General features: G+C 39.0%; 2 protein-coding genes across 2 annotated transcripts; both read left to right on the top strand.

Annotated features, from left to right (window-relative positions):
• Nucleotides 1-6,234: 6,234 nt before the first annotated feature.
• Nucleotides 6,235-11,968, top strand: LOC141642315 (protein tesmin/TSO1-like CXC 2). Its single transcript, XM_074451090.1, has 10 exons — nt 6,235-6,578; nt 7,614-7,774; nt 7,980-8,673; nt 9,109-9,506; nt 9,621-9,692; nt 10,071-10,251; nt 10,354-10,449; nt 10,535-10,601; nt 10,720-10,873; nt 11,314-11,968. The coding sequence occupies exons 1-10, from the start codon at nt 6,528-6,530 to the stop codon at nt 11,660-11,662; spliced, it is 2,223 nt and encodes a 740-aa protein (XP_074307191.1). The 5' UTR covers nt 6,235-6,527; the 3' UTR covers nt 11,663-11,968.
• Nucleotides 11,969-12,808: 840 nt separating this feature from the next.
• Nucleotides 12,809-15,094, top strand: LOC141642317 (endochitinase CH25-like). Its single transcript, XM_074451093.1, has 3 exons — nt 12,809-13,365; nt 14,256-14,412; nt 14,523-15,094. The coding sequence occupies exons 1-3, from the start codon at nt 12,924-12,926 to the stop codon at nt 14,953-14,955; spliced, it is 1,032 nt and encodes a 343-aa protein (XP_074307194.1). The 5' UTR covers nt 12,809-12,923; the 3' UTR covers nt 14,956-15,094.
• Nucleotides 15,095-22,776: the final 7,682 nt, after the last annotated feature.

Here is a 22,776-nt window from a genome sequence, read left to right as displayed (position 1 = left end):
CTTGTAGAGGGAGTGTCACGGTTTTTAGGAGCCTAAAATGGCATCATTTCTTTTTCTTTTACTCTTCTCAAAAATAGTAGGTGTGTAAGATGTGTATGACTAGTAGTAGGTAGGCATCATTATGTTTATTTTATCAAATAAAATAAAACAACCAAAACCCACTAACACACCCTCCATTTTCGGTTCATATACTTAAAATGGACTACCATTTTATTTTGTCAATTTGTCATTTGTCACACAATATGTCACATGTAGTATGTTACATGTTATTAATTAATTTGATGCATATTTATCACATAAATATCATTTCATGAATTAATTAAATTTCATACAACAAATTGACTAGTGATACTTGATCACATAAATAAAATGGGTCATATAGTTATAATTCACAACTTCTTGTAATTATAATTAACCATTCATTCTTATCTTTATTGTTTCTCAAACAATAAATAATTTTAGCAACAAAGCATTTTATTACTAAAATAAATCTTATTTAATCCCATTACAATAAGATATCAATATTCTCTCTCACAAATCGAATTGTTCAATTTTAAGGAATTAATTAATCTGTATCGGTATACAACTAATTAACCTTTTCAATTAAGGGAATCGTCCTTTAGGTGTGACCTCAATGGATCAACTGATCACCACCGTCGCACGACAGTAATGTCAAACTCTAGCCAGCCAATCATTACCGATATGTGTGGACCAGTTGACTATATATATGTAATGTATCATCCCTTTCGTATTCTTGGCATGAGATTTAATAATGATATTTAAATCATGTGATCGCACTATTGTTGATGACACATTTCCCAACACATTCATCCGGAGGTTTCGAATCGCTTATTCTCATTTGTTGTATCCGGTCGCACTCAAACGGTAAAAATAGAGTAGCCAGTTTCTCCTCGTTCCAAGACACCCCATCCTCATTAAAAAGCTCACATACCATAAAATCGTGCACCTGTTCACCTCTCGGCGAGATAATCCATTTTGACTGGCTATTTGGTATCCACGGATCCGCCCAAACCCATATCGACTTACCATCTCCAACCCGTTTTCTCGCCCCCAACAGCACTGCCTTTCTCGCACTCCAAATCCCTCTCCATGTATAGCTTGGTGTGATGCTTAGCTCCGATTCCATGAACTCCTTGTTCGGAAAATACTTCCCTTTCAAAACTCTGCCATAAGATAGTCCGGGTTAGCTATTATCCCCCATGCTTGCTTTCCTAGGAGAGCCTCATTAAATTTCTCGAAATCCCGGAACCCAAGCCCTCCTTCTCCCTTAGGTCAACACATCTTTTTCCACGCAACCCAAGGTATCTTTCTTTTACCCCTCTCCGATCCCCACCAGAAACCCGACACTAGTGACCGTAACTCATTGCAAAACGACGATGGCAATTGGAAAACACTCATTGTGTAAGAAGGAATTGTTTGGCCTATAGCCTTTATCAATGTCTCCTTCCCCGCCTTGCTAAGTGTCAAACCCCAACATCCCTGAAGCTTCTTGCTAATTCTGTCCCATACTACACTAGTTAGGTTTCTCTTCGACCTCCCAACTGTTGTGGGTAACCCCAAGTAACGGTCCTGCTCTTCCACCATTCTCACTCGAAATATCTCATTTACTCTTTGTTTTCTCGCTGGCCGTGTCCCTTTGATGAATGAAATAGTTTTTTTGTCGAGGTTAATTAGCTGTCCCGAACCTTTCTCATATAAGTTTAGAATATTACGTACCTGGGCAGCTTCTCGTTCATTTGCACGCGCAAAAATTAGGCTATCGTCCGCGAATAAGAGGTGTGAGATGGCCGGGGCAGTTGGTGCAACACGGACTCCCTGTATCGCTCCTTGTTCAAACCGCTTTGCGAATAAGGCTAGAAAGGACTTCGACACATAAAATGAACAAATATGGTGACAATGGGTCACCTTGTCTTAAGCCCCGTTCAGGCCGCACCACACGCGAATTCTCGCCATTAACCCCAATCGTATAAGTCACTGTCTTCACACACACATCATCACCCTTCCTACCCACCTTTGATCGAACCCCATTCTCGTAAGCACCTCCTCTAAAAAAGCCCATTCGATGCGATCATAAGCCTTAGACATATCGAGCTTAAGAGCCATATGGCCCCCACCGCTCATGTTATATTCTTCATATGATGGAACACCTCGAACGCTACCAGGACATTGTCGGTGATAAGCCTCCCCGGCGTGAACGCACTTTGATTTTCTGACACCACCTTATCCAGGAACAATTTAAGCCTATTAGCTAGTACCTTCGAGATAATCTTATAAAGAACATTGCATAGGCTAATAGGTCGAAAATCCGCTAGTTTGTCCGGAGCTTTATTTTTTTGGTATGAGAACAATTTTTGTGTGATTTAGACCCTCCGGAAAATCAACTCCATTGAGGATATTAAGAGCCATATGCACCACAGAGCGTCCCACGATGTGCCAATACGTTTGGTAGAATAAAGCGTTCATACCATCCAATCTGGGGGCCTTCAAAGGGTGCATTTGTTGTAGGGCTTCCAACACTTCTTCCCCTCTATAAGTTTCCGTAAGCAACTCATTCATCTCGTTTGTTACTCTGCCTTCCACACCCTCCATCATACCGTTGAAATCATTTGGTCTCGACGAGGTAAAAAAAAATCTCAAAAAAACTAGCTGCACAGTTCGCAATATCCAGCGTCCGCTCATACACTCGACCGTTTTCATCAATAATTCTGGGTATGTGGTTCTTCTCTTTTATTTGCGTTGCTTTGCGGTGAAATAAAGTTGTATTTTTGTCCCCATCCCGGAGCCAAAGTGCCCTCGACCTCTGCCGCCAAAAAGTTTCTTCTTGTCTAATCAAATTGGCAATATCCTTGACCATTTTTCTCCTCTCCTGAACATCTCTCTCCCTTCTCCCCCCTTCATTGAGTCTCTTGAGTCTTTCCCTTTTCTTCTTAAGATCTCGAACCACTTTACCTATGTTAACGCCCTTCCATTCCTTTAGCTCCGCTGCACAGCGCTCTATTGTTGGCATAATATCATCGTCTCCTCCAAGCCACACTCTTTGGACTGCTTCTTCACATCCGTCCTCCCCCACCCATACATGCTCAAACCTAAAAGGCTTCACTGTCATCTTCGTTTCGCACCCTAGCTATGTGAACACAAATAAGAGAGTAGTCGGACCATTCTCTATCGAGGTGAAACAATTTTGAATACGGGAATAAATCTAACCACAGTCCTGTTACCATAGCTCTATCAAGTCGGCATTGTCTATTGTCATCTCCAACCTCTCCATTATCAAAAGTATAAGCGTACCCCTCATATGGGATATCCCTTAACCCGCATTCATCAACCGCGTCCCTGAAATTGTTCATCTGCCATTGCTGCCTCTCACCCCCTAGCATCTCACTTGCATACAACACTTCATTAAAGTCGCCAATACGAATCCATGGGTCTGGACCCTCCTCAGCCAAAATCCGTAGCTGCTGCCCTGACAGCCATCTGTCTTGTATGGTGGGCCATCCGTAGAAGTCCGTCATCCGCCAACTCAAATCCTCGCTGCTAATGGTCACGTCTATATAATGGTTTGTCATCGACCTAAGTGTACAGTTCACTGTTTCCTTCCATAACAAAGCCAAGCCCCCTGTCCTTCCAATGTTGTCAACTTCTATTCCATTATACCCATCTATTCTACTTCTAATTTTTCGCATCTCCTCTCCACTTAATTTTGTCTCACACAAGAAAATGATACTTGGTGCCTCTCTTCGGACAAGATTTTTTAGACCGCCTACTGCATCGGGGTTGCCCAGCCCTCTGCAGTTAAGGCTCAAAAGTTTCATTGGTCCTGGCGGGATTGAGTCGTCTCAACCTCCGCCTCAGGTATAAAGCCCCCGGCCTGCAATGTAACTTTCTTGTAGCTGGTTCCTCAACAGTCTGACTCATATCTCCTCTCCTCTTCAAAGGGGTAAGACTTCCCTCTATCCCACCATTCGTACCCACCTGATGTTGTCCCTCCTGCCGAATTCGCCCCAACCTTCTCCACTTAGCCGCTTCTCTCATCCCTATTCTTCCCTCTCCCTCATTCTCCCTTTCACTGCCTATGTCTTCAGATTGCCCCTCTTTTGTCATTACCATCACAAAGTCCCCCTCCTTCTCGATCTCATAATGACAAACAGTCTCCTTACTTAATCCAGTTTCCACCTCCTCCCTTCCCCCTCCCAGCTCAGTTTCTGCCTCCCTCATCATCTCCACCCTCCCCGATTTACGCTGCTTATCAGTTCCCCCTCTACTGCCTCGATGTTTAATTGATATCTCCTGCAGCTTCGTGATCATGTCCATCACCATGTCCTCTTCTTTCTTCCTCATCTCCTCTTCAAACTCCCCACTCAAAGATCTAGCACTCCTAGCCTTCGGTTCAACAACAGTTTTAATAACCTTCCATGGAGACGCCCTCAAACTATCATCATACCTCAGTTCATCCTCCTCATAGGGTCCCTCATCGCAGTCCTTCTCCCCATGCCCTAGAATACCACACCCATAAAAAAATGTTGGTAGTCTCTCGTACTTAACCTTAAACTCCACCAGTCCCCCCGAAGGCATACCTACGCTTACCATGCGCTTCAGAGGTTGTCTCACGTCATAAATAACCCTAATCCGTATTGCTCTTTCCATCTCAGGAAATGGTGCTTCATCCACCGTTACAAACCTCCCTAGTTGCTGCCCCAACCGTCTAATATTTTCTTTATTCGACCGCCCTTTTATTGGAAGATCATATACCCTTGCCCACACAGGTAACAGAAAAAGAGGTGTTTCAGTTAATTTACCTTCGTCATTCGGTTCGTTAAAGCACCATATAAACTTATCGAAGTGCCATAACTGGCCTTCCACCACCTTTTCTTTGTCTCTTCCCTCTGTAAATTTGAATAGGAACAATTTTTCTTTAACATCTACTATTAAATTGCCAACAATCGTACCTTTTGGGATGCCACAATTTGATCATTGATTTGATCGCAGCTTTCGCGTTAATGGCTTTTGCAGACCAGATTTTCCCTATCAGCAGTAATTCGGCCTTCACATCCTCCTTCGAACACCCTCCTACATCCCAAACAAACGTCTCCTGGTCCTGCTCCTCCAGTACCCCTTCTCCCCGCTGAGTAGAAGTATTTTTTTGCAAGCAACTCATATTACCAGAGCCCCTCTCGTGAGAATCCATTTAGTGCCAAAACAAAAGAAGATTAAAATCTCACTTTTTAATATTCTTATTCGATATATATTTCTAATATATTCAGTTTTCGTATTTCTTATTTTTGCCGATATATGATATTCGATTCTCACTTTCAATTTCGAATTATATTATCACTGGACTACTTACTCTTAGTAACCACTAACTACACCTCCTTGCCACCACCACTGCGCACAGACTATTTTCAGCCTGGTCATATCTGGTGGTTTTCGAAAGGTGAATATACTGGATATCTACAGCCCAAAACTGGAGACCCGAGTGATTTGAGCTTACCAAAGAATCGAAATATACATTTTTAACACTCCAAAATATTCACAACTTATTCATGACCACTTTGATCAACGACTATTGGCTTGTTCTAACTTAACCACATGACTCATATTGGGTCTTAGGCACTACCTCCGATGTACTTCTTTTTTCTCCAAGTTTTAGGTTCAATCCCTGAAAATGCAACAATGTTAAAGCCCACTCTACTATCTTAATAATTCTACCCGACCCAAATCCGGACTAAATCGAAATCGAATGTTAATAAAAGCCAATATTTACAACTTATAAAACAAGCTATAAACCAAAACGCCTAACCACTTACTAACTTATCTCCTACAAAATACCCAAAAATCCATAGTCAAACAAAAACTTATGTTGAAAAAGTCTTATCCTTCCACATCAATCCAAAGAATAAACTCATTAATCCCACAATAATTACAAAAATTATACACAAAATCAACCAATAAATACCAAATATACAAACATTATAACTTTATACAATAAATATACATACGTTACAAACTTACAAGTTTTACCAAATCTTTTTATTTTCATTACCATTAGGTTAAATAGTAGGTTAAAACAAAAGGATAGATTCATAGATAGGTCTTATCGTCTTCTTACTCAATACCGAGTATATCCGTCTTAACTTATAACGGGTCAAATAAGCATATGAAATGTTACTTACGGTGGGTGGTGGAATAAGTAGGGTCAAGTTATTTTAAGAGCACGAGAAAATCTCACTATACTCTAGTCTTCCATCCATCTTTCCCGCTTCTTCATCCCTTCAAAATCTCTACTCTTTTTTCTTCTCTTTCTTCACTTTACTCCACTCACATTATCCCCGAGACAACATCACCCAACATTTTTAGCAATTATTGCTCTTAGATTTTTCCCTTATTTGTCTGTATAAATTTACTTTGTTCATCTTCTATATATCATATCAATTTTTTATTATATAATATATGGTTTTTTTATATCGAAATATATAGAAAAAAGTTGGGGTTTTTTTGGTTGATTAATCATGGATACTCCTGAGAGGAATCAGATCGGTACCCCACTTAATAAAATCGAGGTGGGTTTTTTGTTTGATTGATTTTAATGGAGTTTTTTTGGGGTTTTTTTTATTGTGTTTTTGACTTGATTTGGGTGAAAAATTGAGTCTTTTTTTAATTTGCATGTTGGTGATTTGTTCAATGTTGTGAAAATAGAAATGGGTTTTGTTTAATTTGTGAAAATAGAAATGGGTTTTGTTTAATTTGTGAAAATAGTTTGTGGGTTTTGTATATGGATCACTTATTGAAGCTAATTTGACTTCAATAAGTGACTGAATTTGTGTTTTAGAAGTAAGTAGTACTCTTTCCGTCTCAGTCAATTGTTTACCTTTTATTAAAATACGAGTACTCCTTGGAATGAATCAAAAAGGTAAACAAATGATCGAGATGGAGATGTTTTTGTAGTTTTGATACTTATTGAGAGTAAATTGGAAATCTGTATGAACGCATATGGTTGAATTTTTTTTATACTGTGAAGCTACTAATTGAGTTTCTAAATTTGGAGCTTTGTATGAGATGTATTTGGCCAATTGTTTTGGTTTATTAGAGTTTATGATTTCACAGTTGTAATGTAGTCGAAAATCAAACTGTATAAACCCTGATTTATTAGACCCATTTATAATTTGGACTTTTGGAGTATGATTTCTGCTGTCAATCACATTGCTGTTATATTTTGATGATGGTTTGACTAGATTTGACGCAAATTGGAGATCCGGGTCTTTGTAATTTTACTTCATAGCACGCTGAAAATAAAGAGCGCTCACTAAACTGGTTGCGCTTCTTTTTATCGTGAAGTATCAGTCATTTGATGCAGTTCTCGGCCCAATTTTTATCTTGTGTCACGGAAGCAGTCTCTTCGTGCTTTTAGCACAAGGGTCAGGCAGTGTATATCCGACACCCTTAAACTGCAATTTGCGGGAGCCTTTGAGGCATTGGGATAATGTCGTATAGTTTCTAGCACGCTGAAAAGCACTCTTTGGAATGTTTGGTTTTGTTTTACTTTTAGCTTTGTGAATTTCTTCAAAGTACATGTCTGAACTTGTATTTGTATGCAGGAGTCTCCATTTTCAAACTTTGCTAATAGTCTTTCTCCAATAAATGCTGTGAAGACGATACATGTGTCTCAGACATTCAGCTCGCTTAGTTTTACATCGCCTCCATCTGTTTTCACATCACCGCATGTGAGCCTGCAGAAGGAGTCTAGGTTCTTAAGAAGGTATTATGACAATGTTACTATGGTTTTCATTTTTCAATATCTCGATTTCTTGATCTGTGTTCCACCACCACACAGTATTTTCTCGCAAAACTATCTGACATTTTGGCCGGAGTAATGGCTTAGGTAGTGTTCAGAAAAGGGAAACGAAATGCTAGGTATTATTGGACGGCAGTATCTGACAGAAAACCTGTTTTATCTTTTTCAGGCACCAGACATTAGATACAGTAAAAGCACAGTGTTCAAATGATGAAGGAAACAAACCATCCGAAGCTGAACGGGAAACCAGTCCTGATCAGCAGCCTAACAATTCAACAAGTGCAGAAGCTGTGGGTGAAGGCGTTCCGTGTAATGAAAGTTCTACAGAGCCACTCTGTGGTCTTTCAGACCCACGGCCTCTTACTTACGATTGTGGAAGTCCTGATTATAGGAAAGCAGGTTCTTCCATTATGACATCATCAATGGCCCTTGTACCATTTGTTCCAGGCCCTTCTACTAGGGGATCATTTGGTGCTGAAATAAAGTCGCCGGAGGTGAATCATGACAACGAAGAGACAGGATGTGATTGGGAGAGTTTAATCTCTTGCAGTACTAATCTTTTTGTTTTTGATTCACCTAATGACACGGAAACTAGAAAAGGACCATTCCGAAAGTCATTAGAAGAAGAAACCAATGTTTATGCCTCTCTCTTATCGCGCTTCCAATCTGATGACGCCAATGGCGTTCAAGCTTCATGTCAAGCCACTTCAGCTAGTTATAATGAAGTTCACGAAACAATGGGTCTATCAACTCAACCCACAGAGAATGAGTTGCAGCAGTTTGACCAGCCACCTGAAGATTTGGTAATTACAAATGTGAACGAGTATTTTGCTGGTGAAACTGGTGAAAAACCAGGAAATAAGGTGAGAAATCCTTACACATTTACGCATTAAATTTTACTTCATTATTTCCTGCACTGTCACCCATGCTTAACTTTCTCTGGGTAAATTACTGGGCATAACAATCAATACCTTTGTATATCTTCATTCTTGTTTTACCTATATACCGCGTGCTAGATAAATTTGTGCGACTTCCTGTCATCGACAATGAAGGCAAGTAGAATTCTGCCGTGTGCATTATACGACTACCTTCTTTTAGCGGCCTAATACATTGCTCAATCTCCATTTACAAATAAAACCCTTTGTTAGTGAAACACGCGGGGTATTATCAGCACTTGTTCAATGGTTTTTGCAAGGCTGCACCTATAGGAAAGTTTTCCGTATGCATCATACAATCAGCTTTCTTATTTTGCAAAATGGGAATCTTTTCCTGAGTCATTTCGTGTTGTATGCTTGCAGAATTTCAATGGTTTATACAGAGGAATAAGACGGCGATGCCTTACTTTTGAGATGGCAAGACCTAAGAAGAGCGTAGATGGCGTTCCCTTTGTTAGTTCTCTGTCTTCATTGCAAAATGGAGAAAACTGTGTTTCCGCAAGCAAGCACCCAGTCACACCTCAAGGCGATTCCTCTAGGTGCATGTTTCCAGGTATTGGTCTGCACTTGAATGCGTTAGCAGCTGCTTCAAAGGACTGCGGAATTGCCTACCAAGAAATGATTTCTCCAACAAGTCAAGAGCCTCTTAGTAAACCTTCAGCTTCAGCCTCTTTCGAAAAAGATGGGGGTCCTTCAGAAACTGGAGCTGAATTAATGGAAGAGTTTGCGCAGCTGAATTCAAATAGTCCAAAGAAGAAGAGGTATGGCCTGTTGATTTCATGATCTCTAGTAGAATAATGGGCAGATTTACGTTCCATTTTAGGACGAGTCTGTATTCCCTCGTTAATGTTGTACTTGTATGGCAATTCCTGCAGGCGAAAATTTGAAGATGGTGAAGGCGAATCTTGTAAACGCTGCAACTGCAAAAAGTCAAAGTGCTTAAAACTGTAAGTCGTCATAATTCAGGTTCATATCGTCAAGGGTCTTCAAACTATCTAATCAGTTATTTTCGCATATTCTTGTCAGCTAGCATTTGGCAGTCGTTTAGTTCATGTCGGAGGATAGTTATTTCTGTGTAGTTTTTTTTGTTGTGGTATAGTTTTGAAAACATTTTCTGGAATTTAACCCTTAAATAGATTCACTTCTATTCCAATTCAAAAGCGAGATAGAGAACCATCTGAAAACAAAAAAAAGACGCGATCATAAGTTGAGTACACTAGATTTGGAAGGGGGAAGGTTTAGGGAAAGTAGTAAAGTACTTATCTTTGACATTGTATGTCCACCACATTCCCAGTTTAACCTGTCTTTTTTGTTACTTGGTGTAGTTATTGTGAATGCTTTGCTGCTGGTGTTTATTGCGTGGAGCCATGTTCGTGTCAAGACTGTTTCAACAAGCCAATTCACGAAGATGTTGTTCTTGCAACTCGCAAGCAGATTGAATCTCGCAACCCACTTGCATTTGCTCCTAAAGTTATTAGGACCTCAGATCCTGCTCAAGAAATCGGGGTAAGTAAATTGACACAGAAATGAAATAATGAATGTTGTCCATATTATTCTATATGATTGAATCGAGATCTAAGATGTTGTAATTTGACATGATTCAAACAGGAAGACTCAACCAAAACGCCTGCTTCAGCACGTCATAAGCGAGGTTGCAACTGCAAGAAATCAAGTTGTCTGAAAAAATATTGCGAATGTTATCAGGTATTCCACTTTTACCAGTTCAGTTCCTATCATTTTTTTTTACCCTGGACAGTCATGTGACGGAGCAATTTTTCTTGTTTCGAAGGGTGGCGTTGGATGCTCCATTAATTGCAGATGCGAGGGATGTAAAAACGCGTTTGGTAGAAAGGATGGTGAGTTCATAATACTATTGCACTATGTTCCTATTAAATCAGTTTGCTGTTTCTTCCAATTAATAACATATCTTCTTCATACTACTAAGAATCTGATGAGCAGACTTTCAATATTCAGGTTCTACGTTCCTTGCAATTGAACCCGAAACAGAAGAGGAACTAGTTTCTGAGAAAAGAATAATAAATAAAAGCTTAGATCTTCCTGGATTCCGCAATGATGATAGCAAGAGTTCTGAATTTACCCTTCCTAAGACACCTTTAAGTCATTTCAGGTTTGATACTTAGATACTCTTTCCTTAATAATATCGATCTAAGAGTTATTATTCTTTACTAAGGTGTATGATGGAATAAACAAAATGGCTGACAAAACCGTCTGCACTTTTTAAACTATGACGTAGAAGTCATTTCACACAATTCCCGCTGCAATTTTCATCACTGGTCATTCAAAGACAACCACTTTCGGATGAAAATTTGTGTCTGTATGCCCCTTACTTTTTTATAGACATGAGCTAGACTTGTCAAACAGGTCGGGGTGTTTGGTTCGGGTCACTTGGTTCAATACATACATGTCTGGTTTTTTTGGGTCAAAATAAGGGCTGGTCAAATACATGTTCAGATCAGTTTATGGTCAGAATGCCGGTTAACAGTACTTTTCTTCTGAGTTAATGTGTTTATTCTGAAGTGCTTATCTTGTAATCCTCTTATGTAATAGGCAACCAGTTCCGGGACAAACTTCCTCAAAGGGAAAGCCACCAAGATCGTCTTTACTCACTATTACTTCATCCTCTTCCTTGCATCCTAACGAAGGACAAGGAAGAACGACATTTGTGACTTGTGAATCCAAGATTGAGAAGCAATACCAAAATGTTACAGAAAACGAAATACCTAACGTCCTTCAAATCAGCAGTCCACCCAGAAGTGCCCTAAAGACATTGTCTCCAAATAGCAAGAGGATATCTCCTCCTCAACAAGGCAAGGGACAATCCCCTAAACTTAGGACCAGTCGTAAGTTGATCCTCCAATCAATTCCTTCATTTCCTTCGCTCACTCCTGGACGTTAGTCAAATTACTTGCCATGGTGATATGAAAAGATGATATTGTCTCTAATCAGAGTTAAATTAGTATAGCAGTCATTTAGTGTTGTTAGCTACCTGTATAATAATCATAATCATAATCATGTATCTTAGTTTTCATAATATGTTCATCTTCTTGATAGGTATGTAGTGACAGTGAAATTACTCATTTCGCGCATTACTGAACTTATTTTGCACATTCAGCTCAGCTGCTCTGTAGAGTTCTTGTAATGTAGTAATGGAAAAAAAACAATGAGCACAGCTATAATTTTTGCAATTATTACATTATGTGTCAGATCGTTTGTTTCTATATTATAATTGAGTTACTTCAAATCTTAGACTGGACCAAGGAATGATACATCATAATTTTGACATCTCCTCTTTCCTTGGTCTTTTTACCAAAAAAACAATGGTAAACAATTATCCAGGACGGAGCGAGTATAATTTATTAAAATTCCACCTGCATTTCATTTCATTAACAATTGTACCTTGTAAGAGGATTGCCTCCATATAGTTATGATGGAAGTGATTTCATTTATTAAACCGACGCCGTAGTTACAATGAAGAACATTATCATAATTAAGATGGAAGTGATTTTGTAGACGATATTAACGACTATCAAGATATTAACAACGAAGAGGGAGAAGATGAAGAAACCGAAAAAGTACTTGTCATCTTTTATGAATGTTCCAAAAAATTAATTGTCAACGCGTAAATTTTTCCTAGAAAAGCGTGCATGCGTGCCAGATTCACAATTGGACTAGGCATTTTCTTGTGGGAAACACGAATAAGCCTTGACCCAATCGTGTATTCCACACGAAATGGCCCAGGCTATTCGTGTAGGAAACACGAATGAGCCTATACTGGCTCCTGTTTCTTACACGAACAAGCCTAGGTCATTAGTTCATTACATGTTTCTCACACCTTTGCGCCTTGCTTTTCTGTAATCGTTATTTTTAGGAAATAAGTGAAAACTCTATTGTGGACGGTGTTTCCGCAATCAATATTGTCTCAATCTATTACCACTGAGTCACTGACAAAGTGGTACCATCACCAAAACAATCCATAACCACACAAAGAAAGTGGTACTATTAAGGTGTTTTTCACATGCGTATAGTATTTTTTCTATTTTTTACTTGAACATTATTACTTGATGTTTTCCTATAAATTCACTCAAAATATCCACTCTTCCAAGCACAAAACTCGAAAACAAAAACAAAAACAAAAATAAAAAATAAAAATAAAAATCATGTTAGTAGCAAAAATAGTGCTTGTCTACACACTCATACTATTTCTTTCTAACAAAACTTCAGCCTTTCAATGTGGCTCTCAAGCAGAAGGTGCCCTTTGCCGAGAAGGACTTTGCTGCAGTAAATGGGGCTGGTGCGGCACCGATGAGAATTACTGTGGAGAAAGTAACTGTCAATCTCAGTGCCCTCCTCCGCCACCGCCTTTTCCACCAGCACCGCCCCTGTTTCCGGAGAATCTAAGTCGGTTGGTAACGGAAGAGATATTCAATTACATACTGATGAACCGTGACAATGTCGCGTGCCCTGCTCGTAGGTTTTACACTCGTCAAGCTTTTCTGACTGCTGCCGAGTCTTTCCCTGAATTTGGGAATACAGGAATTGTTCCTTTTCGTGCGAAAGAAGTGGCCGCGTTTTTCGCTCATACTTCTCATGCTACCAATGGTATGTTCCTACTTCGCAACCATGATGTGCAATCATTATTAGAGCTGACCATCAATACGGGCTAACCCGGCCCACCTCGGCCATCATTTTATGCAACTTGGCCCGGCCCAGCCCAGCTTTAGGCTGCCGTTTGAACGGTCCTAGCCCGGGCCCTAAAATTCCAACCCACCTCACCCTTGGCCCGCCATTTTAGCAAAATAAATACTCCCTCCTATTCTACATAACCTTCCTTATTTCCTTTTTCATCTATTCACAATATCTTCCCCCTTTCCTTATTTAGTAAAGTTTTATACTTATTTTAATCAACTCACCCCACAACAATACCCCACAATACCCATACTTTATCTTATTTTAATCACCTTACCCCACAACAATACTTATTTTAATCACCTCACCCCCACAATAATACCCCACAATACCTTCCCTCTTTCCAATTATCTCACCCCACCACAATACTTTAACTTATTTAATTCAAACACCCTTAATTTTCGTGCCACCCATGAATAGGGAAGATTATCGGGAATAGGAGGGAGTAAATAAGTTAGTAAGGCCCGCCACCCCACCCCGTCAATGGACCGCCTCGGGCCCTGGCCCGGGTCAAGCATATCCCGGTCCAGCCTGGCCTGGGTCTGACCAGAAGAGCCCGCCCCGTCCACTGGCCAGCCCGGCCCAAACCCACCCCGAGTACAGGTCTAATTATTATTATTATTATTATTATAGTCAAACGTCAAGTTTTATTTGTTCTTTTCCGTAACTATTTAGTGAAATAGTGTTCGTTTCAAACTAATTAGATTCAATGGGTTTTTTTATGTTCGATCCACGACCATTATTTGTTTATTACGGAGTATTAACATTAATTAAGTAATTACTCTATGATTATGAAATTGAAGGAAAAGCAGTAGGGGATGAAAAAGAGGATTATACGTGGGGGTATTGCATCAAAAAAGCCGAGAGTACAAATGATGAATCGTTCTGTGTTCCATCCACGGAGTACCCTTGTTTTCCAGGAAAGAAGTATTATGGCCGCGGACCATTCTTACTTTCCTAGTAAGTCACAGTTATAATAATACTTACGTACGGTTTTACATGAGAATTGTTGTTAAACTATATACCTCTACTTATACATTTTTTTGGTTTATATTTAAAAAATGTTATAGCAACATTCTATATGGAAGGGCCGGAGAAGCGCTAGGGTTGGACCTTCTTAGATTCCCGGAGCTTGTAGAATTGGATCCGGTTGTTGCCTTCAAGACCGCTATATGGTTTTGGATGACCTCTCCGCATTCCCCAACTCCATCTTGCCACAGGCTCCCAACAAGGACATGGATTCCAAGTAGTGAAGATGTGTCCAATGGCCGGTTCTTCGGGTTTGGTATTACTACAAATATTATAAATGGGCCATCCGAATGTGGGCGTGGACAAGACCCAAGGGTTGCAAACCGCATCGCGTTTTACCAAAGGTATACCAATGTATTTAGAACAGACCCTGGCTTCCATCTCGATTGCTATTCCCAACGACCTTTCGATCATACTTGGTACCCCATAGAGAAGCCGACTTTGTCTTCACTACCCTCTACCGCGGCAATGTAATCGCCGAGATAGTGCATTGCACTGTAATCTTGTTTCAATTAATAAATGGTGACGGTTGAGATAGCATAGCTTTTATATGCAAGCAAACGTTGTATGCGTGCACCATTTTATGAATAAACTAGTTCTTTTACTCGTGAAATTTACAAGACCTTTTTTTGTTTGACAGTATGTTTAACGATGACGTGAAATAGTTCACAGGAAAAGGTTGGATCGTATATTAATTACTCGTATCTTTTAGAGTAAATTAATAATTACTTTCTTTTATAAACCACTTTTCTAAAATAACTCTCTTATAAAAACGTTTTAATAATTTACTCCTATAAAATGTTCTCAAGTCAAAAATTGCACCCAAATTGACAATCCGGTGAAAAATATTTTTTAATGACCGTTTTGCCCCTATGTAAATTCATATCTTCTTGACTTCTTCCCCTATTTGTAAAAGTGTTCTGGACTTCTCGCACCATTTTTCAACACTACTATCTCCATCTTTAATTGCGAAATCGGAATCAGACCTTCGTCTTGCCCCAACCACGCTGCTACCGTGGTACCCATGTAACACCCCCATACTCCAAGTGCCTTACCAAGACCACTTAAGACATGAAAGTGCTACCATCTCGGTTACCCGAGGCAATGATAATCATAAGACAATAAAGAAACGTACTTTAAAAGTAGATATAATTTAAGTGATTACATGTCTCAAACCACAACTGTCAAAAGGAATACAACCAAACCAAAACTGTCTACTAATAAAACTGAACAACTAAAGGACATCGTCTGACACAGCGGAAGACTCTTCTAACTGCAAGTGATGACTCATCCCTGCTATCCCATATGCGTCGTATCATACCTGCTCAATAACTGCTCACCATCCCCGAATGAATCACCACAGTTTTTAAAACATTTAAATGGGGTCAGTACTAATTACACAATACAAATCACGGTAAAACAAATGCCAAATAGTTCAATTGCCACATCAAACCCCAGTCTCCATAATCAATCTCCACACAACTGACTACACACTAAAGTGTGTAGCCCTGCCAGAGTACCCATCGCAACAGATACTCCACACCGCCAGTGGGGGACCGCAGCCGTTCCCACCTAAGCCCCGCTCATCTCATCCGAGCGATAAACCCATGTTCCTTAATGTGCACATCCCTTCTGTGGCGGGTTCCATAGAAGGCGAATCAAGGGCGTGAAGCCACTCCCGCAAGTGACCCCACTCAGCCAGGGGCGCACCCCGAAGATCACAGACAGTTAAACAGTAATCACAACACAACCTCAACAACCGTCTGAAACTTCCAACAATACAATATCACAACCGTCTGAAACAATCAACAATTACTATCTACAGCACAATCACCACACACATCATGTAACTAATACTGAGTAGGGAAACCCTGCCTGAAAAGCAATCACAACTCAGACAATCTAGCAGCTGTCTCAAAACCTTTCTTCTACGAACCCTCCTCCTATACACATAATCATATAATCACTATCACAACAATACAACCATAAAATCCTCAATTCCCAAATTAGGGTTTAACCAAAACTACCCAAATGCTATAAAAATGATACGTAAGACTTACCCTTGACGCAAGGATCACAATGATATCAAGAACGAATGAAACCGACTCCTCTAGCTCTGGGATTTGTCAATAAATTAAGCGAAAGAACAAGGCAACGTAGGATGAATTCTCTCTTTATCAGTAGATTAGGTTTGCAAAAGTGTTTAGGAAGATGACGAAAAGTTATTAAATATTAATCCGCCTTATTAACAAAACCCGTCAAATATCACCCAAAGACCGACTTACTCGATCGAGTAAGTCTCGTATTCGATCGAGTGCCACTTACTCGGTCGAGTGCCAAGGCTACTCGATCGAGTACCCTACAGGCAGACTACTGTTTCGTTACTCAAACATACTTACTCGACAGAGTAAGCCCCACTCGGTAGAGTACCCAAAGACTCGTAAAACTGTAGTATTACAGTCTTCCCTCCTTAAAAAGAATTTCGTCCCCGAAGTCAACCCATACATAAAAACAAACCTACCAATTTGACTAAGACACAACAACGCAACTAAGAACTCAAAACAAAACCTCACCCTATAACACATGAACTCTTAACACCAACTCCACCAACTATACTTACCTCCACAACATGTCTCACGATATCGTATCAACTACATTATCTCTCTCTCGACACTAACTCCATACACTACTGCTAGCTCCGTAACATATCATCCACTAGAAAATCCAATATCAAAATACTCATAACATCAAACGGAATGTTACATTCTACCACCCTTAAAAGGAACTTCGTCCTCGAAGTTTACTCACACTCATAACATCATCATGCAACTGTCAACACTATTGAAATATTCTCTCATTCCTAAACATCGAACTACTACAAGCACGGTCGTGACCTTTAATAAAATCAAAACAAATATCCGTCCTTTATGCTACACCAACACTCTACATCCAATTATACTACCATATGCAAAACCATCAAAATCTCTTTTATCGCATCCTACTCCTCTTAAGATAAATGTTACGTCCTCGTAACTCACTAATACTAAATCCTAGCTATATCTTCTCATTATCCCCATCACCACCGCATGTCAAAGATAACCACTTATAATCTGAACACTCGCCATGCATAAATCTAAGGCTCTCTTACTTAAAAAATTATCATACTTCAATTCACTCGTCACACCACCTAACCTATACCTCAAAATCTTTAGCTTAACCAAAACTTCAATTGTTCCCTATTACTGCCAAAACGACATAATCCTTTATACATGCACCTATCTCCATACTCATAACTCACGATTCACAATTATTACATACACTCACACTAGATTCTCAAGTTCTTTTCTTTCATTACCGCAAAACTCATACATAACTTAACATGACACTAATTCCCAACACTCTACACTCACTGTCTCAACGAAAGATTATGAACCACCTGCAGCTTTCAGATCATTACCACACTTGCCATGAATATGTGCACCTATGCCTCATCTACAACAAGATCAAAAATATTGTAACAACTTCTGACAACTATGTCCCATCAACAGAATATCCCTATGCCATGACAACCACGGAAACAAATACACTCTCTTTCATATCATACTCTACCCTCATTCCCAAACTAGTAAGAAACATCAACAAACAAAACAACAGTCTATCTGTACAAACTGAAACTCACAGGAAGTAACATCAAACAAAACAACAATTTATGTATAACTAGTATGTACTTTCGAAACTCGAATTATAATTATCCCGCCTACTCCACCACAACCGGTGACGGCATCGCAACACCGTCACCAACAGCCACACCGCAGTGCGAAAATACCCGCATCACAACACTAAGTACCGTGCCCGGATCACCACCCGAGGCACCACAACCACACCGATAGACATCGCAACATACACAATCCCATAAACACTGACTCAGAAATAACTTCTCGGACAAGAAAACTTACTCAAATCCACTTTACTAAATCATAACGCAACATATTATATGAATAAACGGATAAGCACCTCATGACCATCATCCCTACCATTTCACGGAATACACATGTATTATAAATACACATACAATTATAACTAACCATGCCAGATCAATCAAACTAATACACATTTTTTTTTTCAATCAGGTTACCGTACTCAACATACAGAAAAATTCAGACAACAACTTTATAATTATCACACAATACCACTTCTTGTGAGGTCAAAACCTCACACAAACATTCATAGGCATCATAGACCCGTAATCACATCCAACTAGTTAATCCTGATCACGTAAGTTACCACCTGACACAGGTTACCTCTCATCCGAGCTTAACTCGTATGCCCCTCATAACACATTCTCCCATTCGCATAACCAGCACTTTCTGTCATACATAACCATACAGTTAACCCTCATTACGAGGAACCGCCTCCTAAGACTACGTCTTATACTTCCTCATAACCATACATATCAATTTGGTCTCTACAAAATCAACCTCTTTAGAATTGTCATCTTTCCTATCTATCATCACCCTTAACCACTAGTGACAACACCTCCACACTACCACCGTTCGTACATCAAAACATCACAGTTTCTTTCCTATCTTTGGTTATCATCCTAAATAGCGAACATCAAATATATCAACAAAAATCATCTCAACACTATTTCCAATTCCATCCTTAATTGTATCGTCACCCGACTCACCACCAAGATCTCATCTCGTGCAAATCCTCTACCCAACTTTTACTTTACTTAATTCCTCGAAACTCCTGACTAATCATGTTGTTCTGAAACTCCTATATAACCATTAACTCAAATCCTCATGATAGTATCATACATCTCGACGATTCCTTACTTTTATATCACATAACTCCGGTGAACATTTTCTTAGTTTTACTCCCCTCATTCTTTTCTTTTTACACTCGACAAAAGCAATTAACCATTCAACTCCTTATTACCTCTTACCTAACTCTTTAATGCCCCGGTTACCTTCTCATTGCTCCAAAACTCTTATCTCATTATTTCATATCGATATCATCTCACTCTTTCTTACCATAAATATTCTCTATTATGCTATCACTCACCCTTGCCACCAATCCATCCATAGAATCAACGTTTACTTGTTCAAATAATTGCATCTCCCTTTTTACATCTCTAGAAATTAAAATTCATTTTATACCGTTATTTGCCCAAGGAAATCACACGTTAGTTTCACCTCTTGATAACACGAATTCCCAAACTCAGTCACTATCTGCAAATCCACGTCGCGACATGTATCCCTTAAGTTCACTATATACCACTCTTCTCAATCCCTCTAAAACGACCTTTCATTATATATATTCTTAACCAACACAATTCCTAACCATCTCCCTCCATAATTCTTTACACATTTCAAGTTGCTACTATCCACATTCTTCCTTTCAATCTATTCATTCTCACGTACCTTAGACTCACATCATCCCTTGCCCATATTTACTTACTTTTACATTACTCAACACAAAATAATATCACTCATATCTTCTCACAAAACATGCTCCATGCCATAATAAGCCTTACCAATCCTTCTTTGCTTTTTCCACTATCCATCACAACCACACATAACTCATGTCCTCCCACCGAATTCATACTCACCACAGGTGCCACTCACTACACCATAAGATTGGGTAACTTACGCATCAAGACCAACATACATGTAAAACAATGCATAAAGAAGCAACGTAATACTTTTGAATTAAACATAATATGCAACGAAGTCAAAAAATAAGCATATGACCCAAAACAGGGGTCACTAGATCGAGTACAGGCCACTCGATCGAGTAAATGACTTACTCGATCGAGTAGGTGAAAGTCAGAGACACGTATAACAAATTACCAGGGCTACTCGATCGAGTAAGGGGTACTCGATCGAGTACCAAGGTACACTCGATCGAGTGAGGGCCACTCGATCGAGTACCCTACGCATTTCTCAAAGACCTTTGTCCGGTTTTTAGTAAACGGTCATACACTACTACGATATCTGACCTATAACAACGGGTAAAAACCGTTGTAAAATCAAAAAGCGGACGTTGTTAAAGCGGCCGTTGTAGAAGGTATTTACAACGGTTTGCTTATTTAGTGAAACCGTTGTCTAAAGTATTCACCACGGTTAAAAGCCGTTGTTGTTGGGTGTTCTCCGTTGTGGAAAGTGTTTCAAAATTTTGGAGGGAATAATATAACAACGGTTGTCGTATGTATAAACGTTGTTGTAACTTTCCCTCCAAAATTGTGAAGTCTTTTGACAACGGTTCTTCAATTAAAACCTGTTGTTGAATATTATGCGCGGGTATTTGTGAATGTCATTCACAACGGTGTTATTTTTATTAACCGTTGTGAAAGGTATTCACAACGGTTTTTTTTAGTAACCGTTTTTATTACAAACTCCTAATGTTTTGAAAAAATAAATTTGTTTCATGCCATTCAAAAACCTGCATATGTCGTGACACCATATACCAAAGACACAAAGATAAATCACAAATTTGGGTTCATCAGAACTCAATAGATTCAATTCAACCACAACAGCAGCTGCATCATATATATATATACTTACAAGGAGTTGAATTCGTTGTTGAAATTTTTAGTAACAACGGTTCTTTGTTTAATACCCGTTGTTGTAATTTTACCTCCAAAATTGTGAAGACTTTTAACAACGGTTCTTCAATTAAAACCTGTTGTTGAATATTATGCGCGGGTATTTGTGAATGTCATTCACAACGGTGTTATTTTTATTAACCGTTGTGAAAGGTATTCACAACGGTTTTTTTTAGTAACCGTTTTTATTACAAACTCCTAATGTTTTGAAAAAATAAATTTGTTTCATGCCATTCAAAACCCGCATATGTCAACACCATATACCAAAGACATAAATCACAAATGGGTTCATCGAACTCAATAGATTCAATTCAACCACAACAAGAACAGATCATATATATATATACTTACAAGGAGTTGAATTTACATGAACTAATCATTCCCTAACTTCAAAAAAAAATTTACTAATAAGTTGATCTAAACTCTGAGTATCATGCATTTCTAATATATTCTAAGACGTAGTTGCCCCACATGTCTCTTACCTCGTCTATATCTACACTTGAGTACTGCTCAATCTGTTGTGACGGGTTGATTGCATACTGCGGAAAAAACAAAGAGAAGACATTATGGTATATATAGCAGCAAGCAAGACAACATTAGTGTAACACCCCGTAATTTCGGACCGTTAATATATTGCGAAAGTAATTTATTAATCAAGTAAAATTTGATATTAATGTATTTGAAGTAATAATAATTCAAAGAAATATAATTTTATTATATTTTGAAGAAAAGTATTTATTTTGATAGTTTCGAAATGTTTAAAAATAGTTTTAACCGTGTAAAAACTTCTATTTCGAAATAAGGGCATTTCGGGGAAAAATGACAATTCTATTGAAAATTGGGCAAACGATTTTGGAAATGGGTCGTATGAGTATTCAATTTTCTTGTAATATCGTGTTTAAGAACTTTGGTCTTGTCGGAATTTGCGTTTGACAAGCGGTTCTAATTATTATCGAAACGAGCCAAAACCGACTCGTAAAATCCCGACTAAAACCCGCACCTTCCTCTTTTCCTCTCCCTTTCACGCGGCACCCTCCCCCATCCTTTCCTGTTGCTTTTCTTTTCCATCTACTCCAAACAATTTTATCACCAAAGAAACACCATTTTTGTACCAACTAAGCTTTTCAAGCCAAATTTCACCATAACTTCCTCATTTCTTGTCGGATTTTCACAAAATTTATATTTTCGGAATCCTCTCGTCGAGATCTACAACCTAGTATATTTTAATTTCAGTTTTCATTAAGTTGATTTAAGACGAATTTGGGTAATTTCGGTTTTTTTATACTTATTATTGTGTTTTTATTGTTTAATTAGGTGAAGAATTGGAGGACGAGTTTGGGGACTCGTATATTGTCGAAGATAGTGGCTAGTTGCTTGTTAGGGTTTGGTTTTCAAGGTGCTAATTGCTCATTTTCTAGCTTAAGGTAACATATTTCGAGTTACTCGACGAATAATCGTCACATTCTTTGCTTTTTGTATGTTTTTGTGATTTTTGTTTGAGTAGTTAATTTTCACATGATAAAATGGGTTGCATGCATGTCTTTTGTTAGTTTTAGTACTCATATTAGTATAGAAATGGTATGGGAACGATTAAGTAATGCTTAAAACGGAATTAAAATGAACAAAATCGGAAAAATGAAGAAGTGGGGGTGGCGGCAGCAGGCCCGGCAGGCCCGTGCAGGCCC

The sequence above is a fragment of the Silene latifolia genome, chromosome 2 (assembly GCF_048544455.1).
Source record: "Silene latifolia isolate original U9 population chromosome 2, ASM4854445v1, whole genome shotgun sequence".
NCBI lineage: Eukaryota > Viridiplantae > Streptophyta > Magnoliopsida > Caryophyllales > Caryophyllaceae > Silene > Silene latifolia.
The sequence above is the reverse complement of the archived record's forward strand: the minus strand, read 5'-3'. Positions and strand labels throughout refer to the sequence as shown.

What these genes read in the sequence shown, in the direction of transcription:
- LOC141642315 (XM_074451090.1), top strand. Translation starts at nt 6,528, where the DNA reads ATGGATACTCCTGAGAGGAATCAGATCGGTACCCCACTTAATAAAATC. An exon ending in AAGTCAAAGTGCTTAAAACT is followed by an intron (nt 9,693 to 10,070) that starts GTAAGTCGTCAT and finishes TACTTGGTGTAG; the next exon opens with TTATTGTGAATGCTTTGCTG. An exon ending in ATCCTGCTCAAGAAATCGGG is followed by an intron (nt 10,252 to 10,353) that starts GTAAGTAAATTG and finishes TGATTCAAACAG; the next exon opens with GAAGACTCAACCAAAACGCC.
- LOC141642317 (XM_074451093.1), top strand. Translation starts at nt 12,924, where the DNA reads ATGTTAGTAGCAAAAATAGTGCTTGTCTACACACTCATACTATTTCTT. An exon ending in TACTTCTCATGCTACCAATG is followed by an intron (nt 13,366 to 14,255) that starts GTATGTTCCTAC and finishes ATGAAATTGAAG; the next exon opens with GAAAAGCAGTAGGGGATGAA. An exon ending in GGACCATTCTTACTTTCCTA is followed by an intron (nt 14,413 to 14,522) that starts GTAAGTCACAGT and finishes AAAATGTTATAG; the next exon opens with CAACATTCTATATGGAAGGG.